General features: G+C 38.8%; 1 protein-coding gene across 1 annotated transcript in view; it reads right to left on the bottom strand.

The window, feature by feature from the left end:
- The window catches only part of WDR64 (WD repeat domain 64), a 127,574-nt gene that overhangs the window by 66,837 nt on the left and 36,640 nt on the right, over positions 1-24,097 (bottom strand). Inside the window, exon 9 of the mRNA XM_077761755.1 lies at positions 8,895-8,974. Coding sequence (XP_077617881.1) covers positions 8,895-8,974 — 80 coding nt within the window. The remainder of the gene's footprint in view (positions 1-8,894; positions 8,975-24,097) is intronic.

The raw sequence follows: 24,097 nt of genomic DNA, 5'->3' as shown, positions 1-24,097 counted from the left end.
GATTACATAATTTTTAATTAAATGATTTAGTTACTTTACTTTAATGATTTAAATGTGATTTGTCCAGAATCAGAAATGGTATCAGAAAATGGTATCACATTAGGAATATTACGGCACATTCGTGAGCATCTTGTTTATTACTAAGGACCTTCAGGGCACTAGAAAAATAAGATTGTATGAAAGCATTATAACCTAAGTTATAATTTATACATAACCTAAGTTATATAAGTCACAACTTATGTATTAAAAAATCTAGAATTCAAAGTGGCCATGTTAGCTAATCAGGTAGCATATATTTGGTGACCTACAGGATGAATTTGCTGATATAGTTTGGACTTTTTTTGGAAATATACTTATCCACACTGAAAGAGCCAGTTGGTTATGGAGGAGAATGCGGTGACTTACCAGTTGGATATTCATAGCCAGGGAAATGGGGTAGACACAAATGGTTTCATAATTCTATGATTAGTTTGTTGGGCTCCATTAAAAAAAAGTAACATAGTATTTTCTTTCTCACCTTTGAGTATTCTAATCCATTCTCCAAATCTTAGCATAGCTTTATCTCCAAGAATATTTCAGAATGTCTTTATATGCTTTAAAACCAAATGCTCCTGTGTATGTGCCCCCTGCCCCAGCATTTTTTGTAACTGATTATTCACTTTTCTGTACCATCCATTTGAGGGCAGAACTTTTTCTTTTTTACTATAGTATCTCAAGTGTATAATTGACAGTGGGAGTTCAAATATTTATTGAACAACTTCTACAACTTCAACCTCAGGATGCTGAATACTGGCTCAGAAGTTTAACTACCAAGTGGCACAGAGCAGGAAAACACATATCCAAACAAAAATAAATCTTGATCGAATGTTCGCCTGACTCCTTCCATTCCAGAAGTCCTTGGGTCCTGGAGTCTTAGTAGAAACAGGCTGAAAAACCTCAAGGCACAGCTGACTCTTACTTTCTGTTTCTAAGGCAACTGGTATGGATTGAATTGCTTTTCCCCAGAGTTCTTGTGGTGAAGTCTTGACCCTTGGTGTGATGGTATTTGGAAATGGGGTCTTGGGAGATAATTAGGTTAAAATGAAGTTTTGAGAGGTGGGCCCTTAAGGGTGGGATTACTGTCCTTATAAGAAGAGACAGCTCACTCGCATGCTCACAGGATATAGGGAGAAAACAGTCATGTGCTGGCCAGCAAGACAGCTCTCATTAGACACTGACCATGCTGACACTTTGATCTTGGACTTCCAACCTCTAAAACTGAGAAAATAAATTTCTGTTGTTTAAACCATCGGCCTATAGTATTTTGTGATGGTAGCCTAAGCTGAGCAAGACAGTAACCAAGATATTTTAAGTGGGTAAGGGGGACATTTTCTTAAAGATTAAAACTTCCATGTTACTCTTATTAACAAGAAGAAAAGTATCCCGAGAAATTACTGCATGCTTGGCATTTTGTTAGATGTTGAAGGTACAAAAACTTCTAGATACTGACCCTACTGAAAGTCTTCTTTCTCAGAAGACCAAGACTTATACCTTCTCGAACTTAGTTCCAACATTTCCTCCCTAAAGCTGCCCTTGATCACTGTCCCCAGCCTCAGATAGAGTTAGGACTTCTTCTTCCCCATTCTTAGGCTGTTTTCATCTGGTTTCATTTATAGCACAAGCCCTATTTAGTTATAGATTTTTTGCACAAATACCTGTTTACCCATTATCTGGTAAGCCTTATATTTCTCATCTACAGCCGAGTTTGACAAAATAGTAAGTGCTTACTACACATTTGCTAAGTGAATGAGTTGGGTAGTAGAGTCAGTCAGGGAGTGCTTAAAAAATACATATGTGGGGAAAGTCTACCTTGATTTGAAACCTGGCTCTATCACTCATTAGCCTTATGGCTTTAAGTAAGTTTGGATTTTCTCATCTGTATATATATCAGGGATAACTGGAACTTATGCCATAACCTTATTGTGATATTAAATGGGGTCATACATGGATAATCTGAACAGTTCCTGGACTATGAGTGGACTATTCTTACTACTCTAAGTTGCTGCCAGGTGCAACATAGTTTATATAAAATGGGAGAGAGAGAGAGAAGAATGCACACACAGCTATATGAAACATGCCCTGTTCTTGAGAGTTTATAACCTAGTAGAAGCACTAAGGCAAGCATTAAAGATCTAGAGGTAAAATCAAGCATTCATAGAAAACATTTCAAATCTGAAGGTAGGATTTTCAACTATAAGCAATATATTATGGTTCATAAAGGGTTAATNCTGTTGTTTAAACCATCGGCCTATAGTATTTTGTGATGGTAGCCTAAGCTGAGCAAGACAGTAACCAAGATATTTTAAGTGGGTAAGGGGGACATTTTCTTAAAGATTAAAACTTCCATGTTACTCTTATTAACAAGAAGAAAAGTATCCCGAGAAATTACTGCATGCTTGGCATTTTGTTAGATGTTGAAGGTACAAAAACTTCTAGATACTGACCCTACTGAAAGTCTTCTTTTTCAGAAGACCAAGACTTATACCTTCTCGAACTTAGTTCCAACATTTCCTCCCTAAAGCTGCCCTTGATCACTGTCCCCAGCCTCAGATAGAGTTAGGACTTCTTCTTCCCCATTCTTAGGCTGTTTTCATCTGGTTTCATTTATAGCACAAGCCCTATTTAGTTATAGATTTTTTGCACAAATACCTGTTTACCCATTATCTGGTAAGCCTTATATTTCTCATCTACAGCCGAGTTTGACAAAATAGTAAGTGCTTACTACACATTTGCTAAGTGAATGAGTTGGCTAGTAGAGTCAGTCAGGGAGTGCTTAAAAAATACATATGTGGGGAAAGTCTACCTTGATTTGAAACCTGGCTCTATCACTCATTAGCCTTATGGCTTTAAGTAAGTGACTTTACTATGTTTGGGTTTTCTCATCTGTATATACATCAGGGATAACTGGAACTTATGCCATAACCTTATTGTGATATTAAATGGGGTCATACATGGATAATCTGAACAGTTCCTGGACTATGAGTGGACTATTCTTACTACTCTAAGTTGCTGCCAGGTGCAACATAGTTTATATAAAATGGGAGAGAGAGAGAGAAGAATGCACACACAGCTATATGAAACATGCCCTGTTCTTGAGAGTTTATAACCTAGTAGAAGCACTAAGGCAAGCATTAAAGATCTAGAGGTAAAATCAAGCATTCATAGAAAACATTTCAAATCTGAAGGTAGGATTTTCAACTATAAGCAATATATTATGGTTCATAAAGGGTTAATTCCTTGTTCCTTTATTTTCCATTTATTTTGGTTTCTCTCTTCCTTTTTTTTCTCACCGTGATTTAGATAAGGCCACATATAAAGATAGGATTTTCTTTCCTTTAGCAAGTTCTTATTTCAGCTGGTGAGTCAGTGGTTCCAAATGCCTCACTCTTGATGAGATGGGCTGGCTCAGTGCAGAGAGAAAAGTAAGAGAGGAAGAGACCGTGTCAGCCGATTGCTGTGGCCCAGGGCTTGGAACAAGGATGAATTGAGGCAAACCATTGTCTTTTCTGGGGCCTCGATTATCTGCAAAATTTTGATCTCCCAAGATCCCTTCCCATTCTAAAGGTTTATGATTGTGTGCTGTGGAGGGAGGGATTACTACAGTGAGAGTAGAGGGCAATCCGGAATTTGTAAAGGTAATGAGAAAAATTCCACATTATCAGCTACATGATTCATACTGAATAACCCCTATAATGCAGTTTCTTGTTTGCATTTGCTTTTCACGGCAAGTATGTTTAGAACCTGAGCCTCGGGCCCATAGGTAGTTGGGCTTTACCACTCTCTGGAGGATGAAGCCAGGCTACCCTCAGAAGAAAATCTGTGACTTGTATGCTACAGAAGAAGGATACAATAAAAGATTACAACTTGAGAAGTGTGGCAAATGAAGAGCTTTGTCCAGTGTGCATTATGAAGGAAACCCAGTCTTACAGAGGCTTCCCATTGTCTGCTGCCAGAGTCTTCCAGTTCAGTGTGTTTTTTGTTGATAGTAATGGAATCCTTACATGGTCTGTGGGGTGGCTATTTGGAGCCAGAGTGATCAGAAAGGGACATGATGCCAAACTCTAAATGCCTACCGTGCTTAATCTGTCTTGTAATTGTTACAATCATTAATCTGTTGACTCACGTTCCATGCTGTATTATAGCTGTGTATTAACACGTCTTAGTTGTCTATTAAATTTAGAATTCTAGAAGGTTAAAATACAGTCTGATCTCTATGACATATAATGCCTAGTCTGTAGCAGCTACACAAGAAATGTTTGTTGAATGAATATTAACAAGTCCATTGGAGCCCCCAAGTTATCTTGGACGGCAGAGAATTGCTTTTATACACTAGACTTTGCAAAGTAGGAGTTTAGCTCTTAAAATGCCAAGAGAGACAGATATCAGCTCTAAAAACATTCTTCGCGGTCACTACAACAATGCTCATAAAGTCTGCAATTTTTGTTTTGTTTTGTTTTGTTTTGCTTTTGTAAATACCTTGTCCTGGTTTGGCTTTCTTTATCTCCCAGCGAGAGCTTTTATTTTTTCAAGCTCATCAAATGTCCCTGCATATTTCACACATTCGACTATGCCCAGCAAAGTTTCTTTCATAGTATATTTTGAGTCATCAGCTGGTACATACAGTACATTTAGCAATGCGCTTGGCTGAGTCACTAATCAACAAGAGTATTCTCCTGAGGAAAACGTGTTTTTAGTTGTTGAGGAATTGCATTTTCTACTAATAGAAGCTCTGAAACTGTGACAAATTAATAAATCTTGCATGGTGAAAAGTATTAGTTGCCTGTCAGTCACACTGCTAGATGTTTTGGTTTTGTAAGAGAGCTAGGAAACCTATAATTAATAAGATTTCCAAGTTGTAGCTGGGCATCTTATAATATAAGGACCACCGAGGTTAATGAAAGTCAGATACCTTAATCCATAAACACTGAAGTGGATTGAGTCCCAGAACTTTACCAAACACATGTTTAGTTTAGTTTTTCCCAGAAATTATTAAAACACTGATTACAAAATATATGAAGGCTGGTCAATTCCTACATTTTGAATTCTTTTGTGTGAGAACAAAGGGCTGTTCAAAAGGGTTGGTTAAGACGGATGTGACAGCTTGTCTTTTAGAAGCATTAGATTTTAGAAATCAGAGCTCACTATAGCTGTGCCATTTTGCTTTCTCATAGGGTTTCCTGAGGAGGGTCTGAGTTGAAGTAGGATAGAGGACACAGTATTTTCACCAAACTCAAGAAACGCCATGCTGGGGACAGTGTCCACTGCAGTTCTACTCTCTCTCAGGACCACTGTGCTCTTGCTCTCATCCCTGGAGCATCCCCGCCTCCTTCTGATGAGTGGTCCGGGTTATTTCCCTTGCAAGGAATAAGCCAAGAAAGTCCCTGGCTCAGCAAAGGGCAATGGGGGTCAAGAAATTGTGATCCAAGCACACCACTTGTTTTTTTGAAAACATGTAGTCTTAGTATTTATTCCCTTATGTGTTCTAGACTTCAGCGCGACGCTCTTTAAAGGATAACCTCAGGGCACCTGGGTGGCTCAGTCGGTTAAGTATCTGATTCTTGGTTTCAGTTCAGGTCAGAATCTCACTGATTGTGAGTTTGAACCCCATGCAGGGCTCTGTGCTCACAGCGCAGAGCCTGTGTGTGATTCTCTCTCTTCCTCTTTCTCTGCCCCTTCCCTGCTCACACTATCTTTGTCTCTTCCAAAATAAAAAATAAATTAAAAAAAAAAGATAACCTCAGTTAGCACAGTTTAAAGGCTTGGATCCCTGTTTGTTCTGAGAATCATCACCGCCAAGCATCAGGAAACTCGCTCCCTGTGCAAGCCAGGACTCTCACATGCTATGTAGACTCCTAATCCATATGCTTTGCTTTCTTGATGTCTTTGCTTGAAATTTAGAAGTCTGTGGCCCATTAATGCCTCAGTTTTCTGAGTACGTGAAGCTCTGATTATATATTGGGTAACTGGGTTCCTAATTTTCCAAAGGACATTTTAATTTATCTCCCTATGAACAGAGTTTCTTTAAACTATAGAATCAGGGTATTTTAAGCTCAAGGGGATCTTGGAATCAATGTGGTCCAACTTCCTCAGTTTACCAGGTAAGGAAAGTGAGCAACAGGAGAGATTATGTGACTGTTGAAAATTACACAGTTGGTTAGTGTCCAGGCTATTTTTAAAACCAACTCTTCTAACATCTAATGTATTATTTTTACTTGTTTTGCTCTTCAATACACTACTATATAATTCTTTAAAAATAACATTCGAACCAGAAACTAGTTTTAAGTAAGTGTTGTGGAAGGCCCAAAGCGGAGCACGAATTTCAGTAAGAACTTCAAATATAAACATGAAAAAACTTTAGCTTTATCTCCTCAGAGGAGACTGTCTAGGTGTGCATATAGAGTGTGACTATCTTCACACAATTGACCCTTGAACAACACAGGTTTGAACTGTGTACGTCTACCTATACATGGATTTTTCTTTTCATAAATACACTGTAGAATTGTAAATGTATTTTTTCTTCTTTATGGCTTTCTTAATAACATTTTCTTCCCTCTAGCTTACTTTATTGTAAGAATACAGTATATAACACACAGAACATACAAAATACATATTAATCAACTATGGGCTATTAGTAGCTACATTTTGTGGGAGTCAAGAGTTACACACAGATTTTCTACTGCAGGGGGTCTAGAAATACATTGTTGAAGGGTGGACTATACTTAGCAATATTGTACTTCAGGGTTGAGGCAGGATACTTTTTTTTTTTTTTAAATTTTTAATGTTTATTTATTTTTGAGAGAGAGAGACAGAATGTGACTGGGGAAGCAGTAGAGAGAGAGAATCCAAAGCAGGTTCCTGGCTCCAAGCTGTCAGCACAGAGCCTGACATGGGGCTCGAACCCACAAATTGCAAGATCATGACCTGAGCTGAAGTCAGATACTCAACTGTGGGAGCCACCCAGATGCCCTGAGGCAGGATACGCTTGATAGAAAAACAAAGGTGTGTGTGTGTTGGGCGAGGAATTTGAAGGAGCCAGTAGCATTACTCACTGAACATTCTTGCTCTTTTAATAAGTATTTTTGCCCTAAGAATTTACCAAATGGTACATTTGTTGATCTTTTGGATGATAGAGCTTTCCTCTTAAAAAAACTCGTTTGCTCTTTCCCTTTTTAAAGTTCAGATCTTCAGTATGGGCCAGTTTCCTGCTGTTTGTTTGCGTTTCTGTTTTGTTCATTTACATCTTTCAAGTCCATGTGACCTTTCTGTAGGTGACTCCGATCTCCTTGAGGCGCCCCAGGAGCTCTTCCCACATGGAAGGCAGCCTGGGGCCCCCACATCCCGTACATCTAACCAGGCCTTTTTTCATCACCAAAAAGAACATCCTCTTTGGTGTCTAATCATATGTGACATTTAAGTCCAAGCTTGAGATCTGCTTGCTCTCCTTCCCAGGTAAGCACCCTCTTCCTGATCTCTGCTAACAATACAGATGTTGCTCCTCTATTTCTCCTACTTTACGAACTTGGAGCTGGTTGATCCTTTGTTAATCCAAGTCATTCTCCCTTCAGGTTTTAGGACTAGTTTCTTTCCTGTGCCTCTGGGATTGGCTCTCTCTTTTCTTTTTCTATTGCACCTACACTAATTCAGACCCTCACCACCTCACTCATGACTTCTGGGACAGCCTCCTAACTGGAACGTCCAAGGTCATTTGCCAAAATGACTGCCTACATGTTGTAGACGGATTGAATTAATATTTATTGAAAAGCGACTATGTGCCAGGCATACATTATCTCAGTTAATCTTAACCACCACCATTTGAAGTATGTGGGGTTTTGCTGTTGTTAGTATTATTACTGGCAGATTTGTACTGAGCATTTATTATGTGCTAAGTACTTTATTTGAATTTGAATTCTTATAATCATCTTGGGAGTAGGTATCATCTTACTTATTATCAGTCTTATTTTTGAGTAGATGGAAGCTTAAAGGAATGAAATAAACTGCCCAAGGCCACACAGCTTGCTGGAAAAATAACCAGGATTTGCAACCAAAAGGTCTGGCTCCAGAGCTCAGTCTCAAAGCCATGCTCCTGCACCCCAGGATTATAATAGATGATGAGTCTGAGGCTCAAGGAACCTTTTCATCCTCCACCTTTCCCTTCAAGCTTCTTATAACATCATCTTTCCCTTACTCTCCACAGATGATCTTGTATCCTATATTCCACATTACTCAACCCTTAAATGCTAGTGTGTTTCAAGACTTGCTCCCTGGCCTCTTCTCTGCTAACTCTAAAACACTGGCCCTTGTTGGGATGAGCACTGGGTGTTATATGGAAACCAACTTGACAATAAACTATAAAAAAATAAATAATAAAATAAAAAACACTGGCCATGGATCCCATTTTTGGTCATGGATCCCACTGAAGATTTGATAAAATTTGGAACTATCTTTCCAGAAAAATGCACATAGACACACAAGTGTCATTAGCCTTCAGGGACCTCCCGAACTCCTTTAAAGCCCATACGGGGGCCCAGTCAAGGAACTCATGCTCTCACCTGATGACATAACTTCTAGAGAGATTAAAGATCTGAAGGGAAAATATAAATAAAGCAATAAAAATTATAGTAAATACAGGAGAGTGTATATCTCATATTCTGGTGCTGGGGAAGAACTTTCTAAGTGTGCCATCAAATCCAGAAGGCCCAAAGGAAAAGTCTGACAGATTTATGTGAATTCGTTAATTCTCTAAAAGGTTTTCCTAGGAGTAAAATTCTGTAGCTTTATGAGGACCACTATGTTAATCAAGGAGAGTGCTGTTTGCCAAGCAGAAAATCTCTGTACAATATGAACGATGCCCTTACCTCCGGTGACAATCACGTTGGCCTTTGTACAGTAACAAAATGTGTTGGCTCCTCTTGGCATGGAGAACTCCCTGACAGGCCTGGGAAACACAAATGAGATGTCAAGCTTCTACATTTTTCTTTATAAAGCTTATACACAGGTTATGTCAGTAGGCTCATTTCTAAGCTGGGTGCAAATTCATTTATGCACAGAAAATATTATAAGTAATGATGACAGCCTCACTGGCCCACAGAATCCACTCATTCCATAATGTGGTGGTATTAACACGACGCTTTGTATCCTTTCCGCTTAACAAGAAATCCAGTCTTCCACCCTGGGAACTGTGCTTATGCTCTTGGGAAGGACGGGCAGAGATCGATCTTTCTTAATCCAGAAAGGGTGCTGGGCAGCTGACTGAGTCTGTTTGGTACACACAATGCCAGGAATGCCCTTGGACACGTCCTCCCACACCCACGTTCCACCTGCTGTCAAGTCTGCTGGTTTTACCTCTAAAATATACGGAAATCTGACCACTCCTTCCTGTTCCCACAACAGTGCTCAGGTCCAAGTCTTCGTCCCCCCTCACCAGACCTTCTACAATAAATTGCTTACTTCTCAGCCTCCACCACGTCCATTCTTCTGTCCACATTCCCACCTCAAGTTCTGCTGTCATGTTACAGTCAGGGTGACCCGTAAAACCTGAATCAGAGCACACGACTTCTGTCCAGGGGCTTCCTGAAGTTCTAAGAGGAGGCAAGCTCCTTCACCTGGCCCCCCTGGCCCTGAGTGGCCCTGAGTGGCCCAGGTCACTTTTCCAGGCTTCCCCATGGCTTCCTTTCCCCCTCATGCTGTCGGCCAGCCATGTTCCTCTAGCCACCCTCCCTCTGGCCGCGCTGAGCTCCCTCACTCCCTCCATTAAGAGATTCTGTACAGGCCAAAGAGGCGCTTGCCTTGAGATCCCACCCTCTTTCACACCCAACCTCTTGTGAGCATCAGCTCAGAAGCTACTTTTACAGAAAAGCCTTGCCTCGACTCCACCTCCCGTCCCCACCAACTAAGCAATATCTTTTGTGTTATTTTCTCTCCTCGTGCCATATGATTTTCCCTATAGAATAGAATAGAATGATTTTCCATATAGAATCTATCATATCATTTTAGTATATAGGTTTTGAGTGTTAATTTAGTATCTGTGAGTAGTACTGTGCTGTACTTAAAAGAGCCTGGGCTTCAGCGAAAATGTGTGGGCTTAAATCCTGGCTTCCTCACTGTGCCTCCTCATTTACTGTTGTTGTTTTTTTTTTTGTTTTTGTTTTTGTTTTTTTTTTGTAGAGCAAGAGACAGTGAGCACGAGTGGAAGGGGGGGCACAGGGAGAGAGAGAGAATCCCAAGCAGGCTCCACCAGGCTCAGTGCAGGCCCATGCGGGGCTCCATCCTACAAACCACGAGGTCATGACCTGAGCCGAAATCAAGAGTCAGATGCTCAACGAACTCAGCCACCCAGGCGCCCTGTGCCTCCTTGTTTATTAGATAGGATAATAATAATAATAATAATACTGATCTCAGATACTAGCAATAGTTGAAAGCTGTTAGTACATAGGACCAGATGGGGTGAAGGAAGAGCCGTGTTTATGTGAAGNGAAGGGGGGGAGGGGGGAGGGAGCAGGTGGCCCTCGTCTCCTCTTGCCTTATATGCATGTGTATTCTTTCCTTACCATTTTTCTTAAACAAATGGCAGCATATATTATTCTGTTCCTCACCTTTTCACTTTATTTTATATCTCGAAGATCTTTCCAAATCCACACATAAAATACTTCCTCCCCCACAGTTTATGACAAGAAGCCTCAATGTGGTCACAGAAATCTAAAGTCAGAATGTAGAACTTTGAAAAGGTTGAAATGTCCCAGATAAAAGTAGAAAGTTCTGGCCGGTGACTCATTTCAAGTTTTGCCGATGACACGCTTGGTAACTGTAGCTGATTGACTGAGCGAGCAAAGCTTCGTGGGGTTACAAATCAGGAACCGCATCACTCTCTTCTACCCTCGTCTCCAAACACAGTCTCTTACTGTGTCGCTTTGTACCAACAGCCTGTGTTCGCACAGCTTCTCCTAAAATATCTACTGTGTCTCACGGGACATTTCTCACAGGCTTACCACACAGAAGGGGGTCAGTGTAAATGCAGCCCCTCCCCATTGTCCTGGGTCCCTGCGGCCAGAGAGGAATGTGTCCATTAGTCACAGAAAGCACATCACCTCAGGCTCGCGGCACTTTCAGGGTCCTACAGAAACGCTCTAATTGTTCCTCATCAGAAGGAAAAGAATGGGGGCACCTGAGTGGCTCAGTCAGTTGAGCTTCGGACTTTGGCTCAGATCATGACCGACCAATTTGCGGGTTCAAGCCCCACGTCTTCAGAGATTCAGATCCTCTGCGCCTCCCCTCAAAAATGAATAAACACTTAAAAGAAAAGAAGGAAAGTATGTAGGTTTAGAGTCAGGAGAAATATTTTAATTTTTTCTCACATCAGAAGAAAATAAGATTTTTAGAAACCATTTTGAAAACCTATTGACTTTTTTTTCTAAAACAGGAAAAATACATTATAATTTAAAGTTACATAGTATTCAAAGTATTATGGTGGGAGGGACCCATTAAGGGAAGACTCCCTGGGCCACAAGTCATAATGTGGCCCAGCCTGTGGCCTCCAGAATTCTCCATGGGGAAGCAGGTAGCGGTCATCATGTGCATGCTTCCCCACTTTCTTTTGGCTCTTCTGGGGTCAGAAGTGGTTCCTACTGGAGATTTCCAGAGTGGTTCCTACTGGAGATTTCTGCATGTGGCTTGGGGTAAGGGCTCTCTCCCTCCAATCTCCACTCTTTACTTGGAGAAGGCAGATAAAACACCTCAACACTTGCCATGAGTCACACAGATGTGTTCCTTGGCTCCTCTTTTCAGTTATTTTTAGAATTGCTAATTGTCCCTTGTTTGGTGTGGATGGAGGGTGGCAGAAGGGCCATGAGACTGGTCTGACCACCCTGTAGTAATTCTGAGGATGTTTCAGTATATTTCTCTTGAGAATGGGACTTTAGCTGAAATCCCTGGGCAGCAGAAAAAGAACTATTTAATACTAACCATGTTAGGTGATCATGAAAAAAAAAAAATCTATCAATCATTTTCTTTAATTTCACAGTATGTGAAATGGGACTTATACTTTGCATTTAAAAACTTAAAATAAAAACCAGCCTAGTCGAATTATGCTCTTTATTTTTGGGGGCCACATAATTAAATGGATTATAAATGAATGAACTGCATCTTTAAATATTTTAGCTAGGAAAGCTATAATTGATGTCAACTTGGGAAAAAATTCAAAACAAAAAAGAACTGCTTTTCACAGATATTTTATATACATATTCAACTGCATAATTTTGAACAGATTGCTTTTTAAATTCTGTTTCTAGGTGTATCTTACTCTAACTTGAACTTAACAGAGTGTTCTAAGAAATCAAACTCTTTGTGAGAAATCTATTATGATAATATCTGCTAATATTTCTTTTTTTAAATGTTTATTTATTTATTTTGAAAGAGAGAAAGAGGGAGTATGAGCCAGGAATGGATAGAGAGAGGGGGAGAGAGAGAATCCCAAGCTGACTCCACAAGCACAGCCTGACCTGGGGCTTGAACTCCCAAACTGTGAGATCATGACCCAAGCTGAAATCAAGAGTCAGACGCTTAACCATCTGAGCCACCCAGGTGCCCCCAATATCTGTTAATATTTCTACAACATTTCACACTTAAAGAGTGAAGAGTGTTCTACTTATACCTTATAATGCAGGGGAACATTTGGTTTGGTGTTTGTACTTGAGTCAAGGTCTTCCACACCATGTTCCCACCTCAAGGATGAGATGGCAGGTGGGTGGGGGAGGGGGTTTCCCACTTGGCCAGGGTGCCTCAGTGAACCTTCTTCTGTAAACACCGCCCATAGCAAGATGGCACCAAGCTCAGTCTCATGTACAAGGCAGGGCCACATGGTCCATTCCATAGAAAAGAAAATGTAGCCACCATGGCACTTTGAGCATAGAAGGCTCCCAAAAAATATTTGTTGGAGTATCCTTAAGATACGGACACCTGACTGACAATACCCCTTCCCAGAGTCACAGAGAATAGAAATGCGTCGATTCTGGCAAGTTATCTCTGAAGTTTTCCTTGGTACTCTTAAGACAATAGCATCTCTGAAAAGAAAACGTTTTCTAACAATTTCTTTAAATAAGTAACAATAAAAGCCCACTCTACTCTCAAAAGGCTCTGACTGAATGATGGCGTCCGTTGCCTCAGCTTCCTTGATATGGTCACATAGATCCAATCCTGGGAGGGAAGAGGTCAGTGATGGAAGTTAAAGGGGTGACTCTGAGGGCATGTGTGTTACAGGCCTGGTGCTGTTTACTGGTGCAAGATGGTGCCCAGACACGAAGGGACTCCAGGGGAATCCTGTGATTGACGAAGAAGGGCCATTGAGCAAGTAGTGTGTCCTTTTATCTTTTCTCCTCTTGGAGGTGGGGATAGTTGGTGGAGGTGAGGGCAGGATGCAAGGAAGAAGGTATTTTTGTTTTCTCCTTGAAGATAAGAAGTAGGAAATTTCAGAGAGCCTCACATCAAGGTACTTTTTTAAGTGGCCCACATGCTGCATTGTTACCTGCCACTGATCCATATTGTGCCCATTCCTCAGGGACAAGTAAGGGTGCAATAGAAAGCTCTAGATCAGGAGTTGGTAAACCTTTTCTTTAAGGAGCCTAATAATAAATATTTTAGACTTTGCCATACAGTCTCTGTTGTCACAGCTACTCAACTCTGCTATTGAGGCATGAAAACAGCCATAAAGAATACATAAATGAGTAAGTGTGGCTGTGTTCTCATACTTCATGGGCAAAGAAATTTGAATTTCATATAATTTTTATGGGTCATGAAATATTATCCTTTTGACTTTTCAACCACTTGGAAATGTAAAAATAACTTTTGATTTGCAGATGTTACAAAAACAGATGGCCTGCTAGATTTGGTCCTTGGGGTTTTGTGACCTCTACTCTCAATGCCGGAGCACAAAGCCCAAACCAGTACAGCTTTACTGTAGCTTCACCTGTTCGCAGAATTCACATTCATTTTTTGATGCATTTCAGCATCTTTACAAGGGGAACAAAAAAGAAACTTACATTTATTGAGTACTAACCATGTACTCACTTTACATGAGTACTCACTTAGGTCATTTTCCTAAGAATATAAAGTAGGTATATTCATTCCCAACTAACAATGGGAAAACAGATTAAGAAGAGCTAATGTTACTGTGTTCATGGTGTTCTGTGCTCACAAAGCTAGTGGTACGAGGATGGAAACCAGCTCTGTCTGGATCTGCAGCAACCCTGTTACGAGGCAGTATACACTTTCCAGTATAAAAACCTGCCTCTGAGTTGGGTAACTGAGAAAAAGTAACGCTGAATAGTTAGCTGCTCATCTCTGGGAAGTTGTCAAGCTATCAAAGGGTTAAAGGTTCAACTTACGTCTTCCAACAGTTCCATGTGCTTTACATGGTGTAATTAATTGCAGATGTTCATTTTCTTGCTGGTACAAAACTCCATTTGTGAAATTACCATACAAAATTATAACCAAAATGGTAATCATGTTTGAAATGGAAATTTTTTCGAGAGGAGTTTTTTCCTGCCTTCTTGGGAGTTGTGCTAGCTCCCATTTTAACAGCTGGCCAATTATGTATTAGGATAATTGCAGTTTCATCGGGCCCAACTTAAGGCTCATTATAGGAAATTGCAGAAATAGGAATATGTTGAATCTAGGGATGAAGTGGACCTGACTCTTCTTCTACTGAGATGACTCTCCAATGGCACTGGCAGTTCAGGAAAACATTATTATGCTTTATCACTTGAGGAATGTCTTGAGCTTCTAGATTTAGGAGAGTGGCCCAAGGAAATAGTTGAAAAGCTCAGCCAGAATCTTACTGAATAGATCGATGATCACCATTTGCTGAGGTTGGCTGAGTATTTTTATCTCAGTTTCCTGACTCCCTCAGGCTGAATGTATCATCAACCACATTCCAAAAGTTATGGTAAATATGAGGAAGCTCAGAATTGGGCTCAAAGACAAACTCCTGACTCGCAAAATAGATGCTTTTCAAAGCAAAGACCAGAAGTATTGGCTAGCTTGAAAATAAAACCTAGCTAATCTGTTTATGACTACTAAGTACAAAATCTATGGAACACCGTGGAGAGTAGGAATTTAAATTCCCTATAATACCATTACATAAGTTAGAAATACACACAAATATAAATTTTGAAGGAAGCGTATAAACAAAAAGATATATTGAACCCAATAGAATGGCGGTGTGCGTGCGTGCGTGTGTGTGTACACACGGGAAAATGGATTGGAATCCAGGATAAAAAGGAATAAAACAAGAGAGGGAGAATGTAAACAACTTAGTCCTGCTCTTGAGATTAATTCTCTGGGGGGAAAAAAAGAAATTAGATTGGCCTAGAATCATGCTAGTTGAAGGGCATATTTTCCCTCACAAAAAGAAGGTATACAATCTAAATGAGATCAGGAACATTACCATCTTACTTAAAATCTAACACGAGAATCACCACTTGATTGATAGATCTTAAGTTTTGGAAAAAAGAAATATGCACCCCATCATAACTTGTTCCCCAAGGAAAAAGATTAGTGCCTTTCTTCCCCCCCATTTTGTCATTATTATGAATTTTGACAGCGCACAGAAATCAAAGTGTTCTTTAAAATCAATTCTTTGTGAAAGAGCATGAACATCTGTAAGCAAATAATAAACCTTTTAATTATTAAAGTATTTTACAGTTTTCAAGGGACGATCACTCATCTCCGCTCATTTGAGCAGTGCAAAAGTCCCGGGAGGTAAGAAAGTTAGTATATCCCCATTCATTAATGAAGTTATTGAGATTTAGATAAGTAACATGCCCAACACTACTTGGCCGAGAAATAAGTGGCAGAAGTGACATTAGAAGCCATTTGCTTCCTCATAAACTTATTCCTTTACTTACATTTTCTCTTATTTCATTTCCTAAATTTCTATTATTTATTGGATTATGTTTTTCCTACTAGGATATGTGCTCCAGGAGAGGAGAGAGTTGATCTTTTTTGTATACCATTATATCAATTCTTGGAACAGCTTTTGGTCTATAATTATCATACAATGAATATTGTTACAAATGAAAAATGAAGTTTAGAGTCCTCTCTTTATTTCCCTTATCCAGTAGGTCACCAATTCTTATAAATTTTACGTGAATCTATTCTCTCTCCATTCTTATTTTCACTGGTTCGGTTCAAGCTCTCATCAGTTCCTTTCTGAATTATTACCCTATATTCCCAGTTCTCTCCTTTCCAACTTGCCTCTCCCCAATCCCTTCTCCATCTTGCTGCTAGGGTGATCTGTCAAAAATAGTTCTTTGACCATTCTGCTGGCCAAAGCATTCAATAGCTTCCTATAGCTCTCAGGTTAATATTCCAACTCTTCAGCATAATATGCAGGTGTTCTCATTTTTGCCCTGTTCCTCCTCATCTTTCCCAACATTTCTCCCTCTCTGTGTTCCAATATTATTGAGCCACTTACATTTTCTAGAACTTGCCATTTTCTTTTTCACTTCCATACGTTTGTAAATGTCATTTCTTTAATGGGGCTCTTTATCCACTCTCATGCAATAGGTTTGCCTGGCTAATTCTTACCAGGTCTTCAAAACTCAGCATGCATGAGCCCTTCTTCAGGAAGACTTCTCCAATTTTTCTCCCTTCAAAATCCTATGTAAGATGCTCTAAAAACTCTTTTCTGTTCCCATACACCTCTCTAATATCTTTATCATGACACCTATCATCCTCTGTGGGGATCTATTTATTTTCTCCCTCATCACACGCAAGATCAAGGACAAGATCACCTTTAAATTACCAGCACAGAATACACTGCCTCAAATATAGTAACTTATCAGTAAGTATTTACTGAACAAATGAAGATTCAGACTCTAGAGCTTCTTCTAGATTCATCAAAATGAGCAAATTATAGGGCAATTAGTTAGACAATGTTAGACATAGTAATAGATCTCAACAAGCTTAGTGTCTTGAGAAGCCACTCCCTTAATCATAATTAAAAGATAAATAAAAAGACTGAGGCACAAAAAGTGTACCTAACCCAGTTGGGAAAGGAAGTGCTGAAAGAAGGTCAGGAAAATTTCCTAGAGCTGGTATCAACTGATCCTTGAAGGATTATGGGATCAATTATACCTTAATAAAATTGGAAAGAAGTTTTAAAAAAAACCTTTCCCCTTTTCCATATAAAACAAACAAACAAAAAGATTATGGAGTTTGAGGAAAGAGAAGAAGTATGAGAAAGAGAAAGGAGAGTATTTTAGGCACCAAACATGCATAAAATCCCAGCATGTAGATGCTCCTATCCAGGGAGCAGCCACAACCTCATAGTTACAGAAGCCTAAGTACAAGGCAGTGAAAGGCAGTGAAGGTAATGAGGTAGAGAGGCTGGAAGGGACTAGACCATGGAGATGCTATGGTAGGCAATGGAAAAACGTGGAAGGTATTGAGCTGGTTGGATATCATCTTTATAAGAATACTCTGGAAGATTAATGGACAACAGTCTTGGCAGGGATAAAATTGAGGCAAGACACTAGTTGAAACTAGCCTAGGGAGATAGAGATACAGAAGATAAGACAGATTCAACAAGTGTTTATAGGAGAATATAGATGAATAATATAGATGAATATGTTGATTGGTGGTTTGTGGGCACAGAGGAAAGAGTCATATGGGGTTGTCAGATTTCTGCCTATGATGATTTGATGGATCATAGTAATTGGATTGACCAAGAAATTTTTTTAAATGTTTTATTTATTTTTGAGAGAGAGATAGAGACAGTGTGAGCAGGGTAGGGTCAGAAAGAGAGGGAGACACAGAACCTGAAGACAGGCTCCAGGCTCTGAGCTAGCTGTCAGCACAGAGCCCAATGTGGGGCTCAAACCCACGAACCGTGAGATCATGACCTGAGCTGAAGTCAGACGCTTAACTGACTGAGTCACCCAGGCGCCCCATGGATTGACCAAGAAAAAATTTTTTAAATCTTGTAAAAGATATAGTTTAAGAAATGAAGGAGTTATGTTCAGTTATGAACATATAAGTTTGAGGGACCATGAGATGTCCAAGTGGAGATGGTGAGCAGGTATACTAAGTCCAAAATTCAAGATAGCTTGGGTTTCATCAGCATGTTAGTATGTTAGAGAAGAGGAACATCACCCAAGAAGTTCCTAGAAAGTGATAATTAAAGTTAGCTAAGTACATAACTCTAGAGAACACATCATTTATGAGCAGACACAAAAAAAGGGGTCACAGAAAAAAGAATAAGATACCAGGAAAAAACTCTGGCTTCTCAAAGCTAAGAGGATAGAATTTCAGTGTGAACGAGATCAGTAACACCAAATGCCCTGAGGCTATCTGATATGTTAAGTTTCCATTGGTCTGATAATGTAGACATCATTGGCCAACTTGAGAGTCCCTTCTACAGTGTAGAAGGGGGAGGGGCTACATGAGAAAAGGTTTTGGTGGGAATGAATAATGTCAAGGTAGTGGAAATACTGAGTGCGGAGTACGTTTCCCAGGAGAAGTGTAGTATGAAAGCTCAAAGGACATTATCAAGAAAAGCATCACTCACATCAGAAGAGACTGAAGTATTGTATGTGGAAATGAGAGCCTAGGAGAAGTTGAGATTAGCAAATTAAAAAAAAATGCAAGGCCATCAATGGAAGGTTTGAATTTCAACAAAAAAGAAAGATCAAGGGTAGGTGTGGATATAGAAAATTCCAAATGATCTGGGATGTTGGGAATTACTCCAAAGGCCTTAGGGTTTTGTGGTCCTGCAGGACCGACATCAGTGGAGGTGGGAATAGTCTGAGGGAAACAGGGAGGGCAAAATGAGGACTCAGTGGAGCAGTAGGGTTGGGATTCTGGTTGGTGCTTGGCAGATGGTGTGCATGGCCGATGGGGTGCATGGTTGATGGGGTGCACGACCAATGGGGTGCATGGTTGATGGGGGTGCATGGCTGATGGAATGCATGGTTGATGGGGAGCATGGTCGATGGGGTGCGTGGCAGAGAATGCTGGTGATATATGAGCTCCGTTGGCTTACCTGTGGTCCAGATAGGGAGGGGGACAAGAAAGTCAAGGAGAGAGCTGACAAAATTTGGAGATGAAGGATCAGAGACCTCAGTGAGGTCATGGAGAAGGCACCGAAGGAGACACAGTCTTCAAGAGCCAACAGTGTAAGACAGAGAGGCCAGAGAGTGGGATACTTGGGATTCTGAAGACAAAACTAGGTGCCTGTCAATATTGTTCAGCTTAATCTTTTGATTTCCTTTTTTTAAAAAATTTATTTTAAGAGAGAGAGAGAGCACGGGTGCACAGGTGAGGGACAGAGGGAGAGAGAGACAGAGAGAGAATTTCAAGCAGGCTCTATACTCAATATGGAGCCAACCTAGGGCTCGATCCCATGACCTGAGTTAAATCAAGAGTTGGCCCCTGCTCAACAGACTGAGCCACCCAGGTGCCCTGGATTTTTATTTTGTAATGTGAAATTGACAATACCCAACTAAACACACCAATGTAAAGATATTTTTTAAGAAAAAATAAGCCATTTAATTTATTCCAAAATGGACTTGGCATGCTTCTTATTAGCTGCTATGACCTTTCTTGTTTAATAAAAATCCCTGCCAAATTTATTTTCATTGTCCCCTGTATAAGACTTGTTCTTATCTCCATGGGCTTGCTAGAGGGCTATCATTTATTACTCTCTTTTCTGAGCTCTTATTATGCCTATAATCATAAACCATTCAACTGAAATTAACACGCTCTGCTTTGCAATGTGAATTATCTATGCAGTTGTGTGCTGGTAAATGTTTAATATTCAGCAAGGGCCAGGGAAGTGGAGGTTGGGGAGGTCATTTGTTTATAACATTTGCTGCTTTTCATGGTATAAATAGTCCTATGGTGGCAATTTCAAATGAGCAATATGACGTCTCTAATCCTGGAGTTGGGAAAAGATAGACAGTTATACACCATTACATAATATTCCCATGTTCTTAGGGACATAAAATCCTTGAGGATATACATAATACTAAAATGTAGTAAAATAAAAAGTGATGAGTTTTGAATATTTATTGCTTTTGTTTTTAATATACTGGAATTCTGAGCTTATATAAACTTTTAAATGATGGCAGTGCTTAGCAAATTTGCCAAATTCTTGAAACCTTAGCAATCAGCTCTCATAAGCTGGTGTGAGCTGACTCCAGCATGCCTCTGATTTTATGTTTGTATTTCTTGTCTTCTCACCTAGATTTTAAGCATTTAAAGGCAGGGATCATGACTTAAACATATTTGTACTGTCCACAGTGCTTACCACATAGTGACTTAGTAAATATTTGTTGAAATCTGGATTCAAAGGCGAACTAAATGGCCTGTGTAGCTTTCTGGTTGCCATATTGACTGTTAGAATTACCCTGGTGAAGGTACTGGAAATATTTGTGTGGGTAAAATCATGTCTGTCGATTTGTGTATCTTGGAAACAAAAATCCTTTCTCTGGATGTTGAAGTAGAATACATATCTGCTATAAGGACAGAGGGTATATTATATTTCATGTGCTTTCACAAACGCTTCTTTATGGTTATAAATGTATCATGAATTGCCAACACAATACAAAATCAATTAGAAACTATATTGCATCTATTCTTAATTAAATGTTTCAGAAATGCACTCCCTTAAAATGTCAGAGTGTAATCACTAGCAGTTAATTATGTTACAGAAACTAAGTGAAAATTAATTATGCCATAGAAATGATATTTGTGGAATCAGATCTGGTGTAAAGAAATGAAACTGTTTTTAATGTGCTGTGAAAATTTTTTTAATTCATTTCCCAGCAATATGTTATACATCAAGATAAATATTGTTTATCTTTTTCTAGATAAGGGGAAATATGTTTCTTTCACAAAGACTACAACTTTTAAGAAAATGTAGGGAAGTCAGTCATTTTGGAGATGTGATATTCTCTTCTTCCATAACATTTCTAATTTTGTTAGTCTGTTTCTTAAATTGAAATTCTACCCCTGCACATGTGGAGACTATCTTTTCCTCTCACTTTTTGGGAATTTTATTAAAAAACTCAATTGGAAGGACCTGGAAGTTACCATTTGTGGTTTGTTAGGGAAACAGACTATTTACTATTTTTCCTAGTATGTATTTTAGTTGAACTATAAATGTAGAGGGAAAAGACCAAAAGTCTAGGTAGGACTCGATCTCTTTTCTTTACATAGAAGAGCTGAAGTTCATAAACAAGGATTACAATCAAGAAAATGAGTTTTAAAGAATGGAATTACATAATCAAGAAGAGGTTTTATTGTTTTAAGTTTTGACCCTTAGTCTTTCATTTTGTTTTGTTTTGATCTTTTCAGTGTTTGGATCTGGTATGTATATACATGTGAAAGGATTCCCCTCCCTCAAGTTAACTAACATAACCGTTGTCATTTTGAGTATTTTTCGTTTTTTCTTTCTTCCGTTCCTTTTCTCTTCTCTTCTCTTCTCTTTTCTCTTTTTCCTTCCTTTCCCTTCCCATCCCTTCCCTTCTCTTTCCTTCCCTTCTCTTATACTCTTCTTTCCTTTTTCCTTCTTTTGTTCTTTCTTTTCTTCTTCTTCCTTCCTTCCTTCTTTCCTTCCTTCCTTCCTTCCTTCCTTTTCTTTCTTCTTTATTTTTCTTTCTTTCTTTTTTTTCTTTCTTTCTTTCTTAAACATTTAAGTTCTACTTTCAGCAAATTTCAGTTATACAATATAGTGTCATTAATAATAGTCACCATTAGGTCTTCAGATCTTATTCATTTGTAATTGCAAGTTTGTACATTTTCCCAACTTTTCCCTATTTCCCTCAAATCCAGATGCTGGCAAACACTTTCTTACTCCTTGTTTTTATGAGTTTGACTTTTTTTGGGGGGGGTGTCTCACATGTAAGTGATACCATACAGCATTTGTCTTTCTCTGTCTGGCTTATTTCACTTAGTATAACCCTCTAGGTTCATGCATATTGTCACAAATGGCAAGATTTCATTCTTTTAATGGCTGAATAATATTCCATTGTATATATGTACCAATTTTCTTTATCCATTTGTCCATCAATGGACAATTAACATTGTTTCCATATCTCGGTTACTGTAAATAATGCTGTAAGAAACATGGTGGTGCATATATCTTTTTGAATTAGTGTTTTTTTTTCTTTGGATAAATACCCAGAAATGGAGTTACTGCATCATATGGTAGTTCTATTTTAAGTTTTTGAGGAACTTCTGTATTGATTTCCATAGTGACTGCACCACTTTACATTACCACCAGGAATGCACCAGGGTTTCCTTTTCTCTACATCTTCACCAATACTTGGTGTTTCTTGTACTTTTGACTTTAGGTGTGAGTTGATATCGCATTGTGGTTTTGATTTGCATTTCCCTGAGGACTAGTAATGTGGAGCACCTTCTCATGTACCTGTTGGCTCCTTTGAAAAAAATTTCTATTCAGATCTTCTGCCTATTTTTAAATTGGATTGTTTTTTTGCTTTTGAGTTATAGGAGTTCTTTATTTATATAAATATAAATATATAATATGTAAATAAATTATATGAACAAATTAAATTATATATTTATATATGAATATTTATAATATTTAGATATTAGCTGCTTATCAGATATATGATTTGCAAATATTTTCTCCCACTCAGCATGTGGTCTTTCATGGTTGCTTAGCCCTAAGGTTGCTTAGGGCTGCCTTTGCTGCACAGATGCTTTTCAGGTGGATATAGTCTCACTTGTTTACTTTTGCCTTTGTGGATTTTGCTTTTAGTGTCAGATTCAAAACAGCACAGCCAAGACCAGTGTCAAAGATCTACCACTTATGTTTACTCTCAGAGTTTTATGGCTTCAGTTCTCACATCCAGGTCTTTAATTCATTTTGAGTTAATTTTTGTGTATGGTGTGAGATAAGGGTCCACTTTTATTCTTTTGTATGTGGCTGTCCAGTTTTTCCAACACTATTTATTGAAGAGAATGTCTTTCCCCATAGTGCATTCTTGGCTTCTTTGTCACAATTAATTGATCATATATGTGTGGGGTTATTTCTGGGCTTTCTATTCTATTCCATTGATCTGTGTGTCTGTTTTTAGACCTATGCCATACGATTTAAAATACTATAGCTTTGCAATACAATTTGAAATCAGGAAGCATATTGCCTCCAGCGTTGTTGCTCTTTCTCAAGATTGATTTGCCTATTTAAGGTTTTTTGGGGTCTCACACAAATGTTAGACTGTGTGCTCTATTTCTGTGAAAAAAAAATGCCACTGGAATTTTGATATGGATTTCACTGAATCTGCAGATTGCTTTGGGTAGCATGGACATTGTGACAATATTAATTCTTCCAATCCATGAACGTGGAATATCTTTCCATTTATCTGTATCTTCTTTAATTTATTTCATTAATGTCTTACAGTGTTCAGTCTTTCATCTCCTTGGTTAAATTTAATCATAGGTATTGCATTGTTTTTGATGCAATTGTAAATGGGATTATTTTCTTATTATCTCTTTCCAATAGTTAATTATTGTTGTATAGAAACACAACTGATTTTTGTATGTTGATTTTGTATCCTGTAGTTTACTGAATTAATTTATTAGTTCTAACAGCTTTTTGGCAGGGGCTTTATGACTTTCTATATATAATATCATGTCATCTGGAAATAGTGAGCTTTACTTTCTCTCCAATTTGAATGCCTAAAAGGCATTTATTTTTCTTGCTTCTTGCTCTGGCTAGGACTTCAAATACTGTGTTGAAGATGCAAAAGTGGTCATCTTTCTTCCTGATCTTAAAGGAAAAACTTTGAGATTTTACTGAGTGTGGTATTAGCTATGGGTTTGCTATATTCATTGTGACTTCTTTTTGCATTTTTTCTAATGACATACAATGTGAAACATCTTTTCATGTGCTTTTCTCCATCTGCATACCTACTTTGGTGAAGTGTCTATTTAGGTCTTTTGCCTATTTTTAAAGTTAGTTTGTTTTCTTATCCTTGAGTTTTAAGAGTTCTTGGTATAAGAGTCCTTTAGCAGATATGCCTTTTGCAAATACTTTCTT

Source organism: Crocuta crocuta, unplaced genomic scaffold (genome assembly GCF_008692635.1).
Source record: "Crocuta crocuta isolate KB4526 unplaced genomic scaffold, BGI_CrCroc_1.0 scaffold243, whole genome shotgun sequence".
NCBI lineage: Eukaryota > Metazoa > Chordata > Mammalia > Carnivora > Hyaenidae > Crocuta > Crocuta crocuta.
Note: the sequence above shows the minus strand (reverse complement) of the source record. Positions and strands in the feature narration are given on the sequence as shown.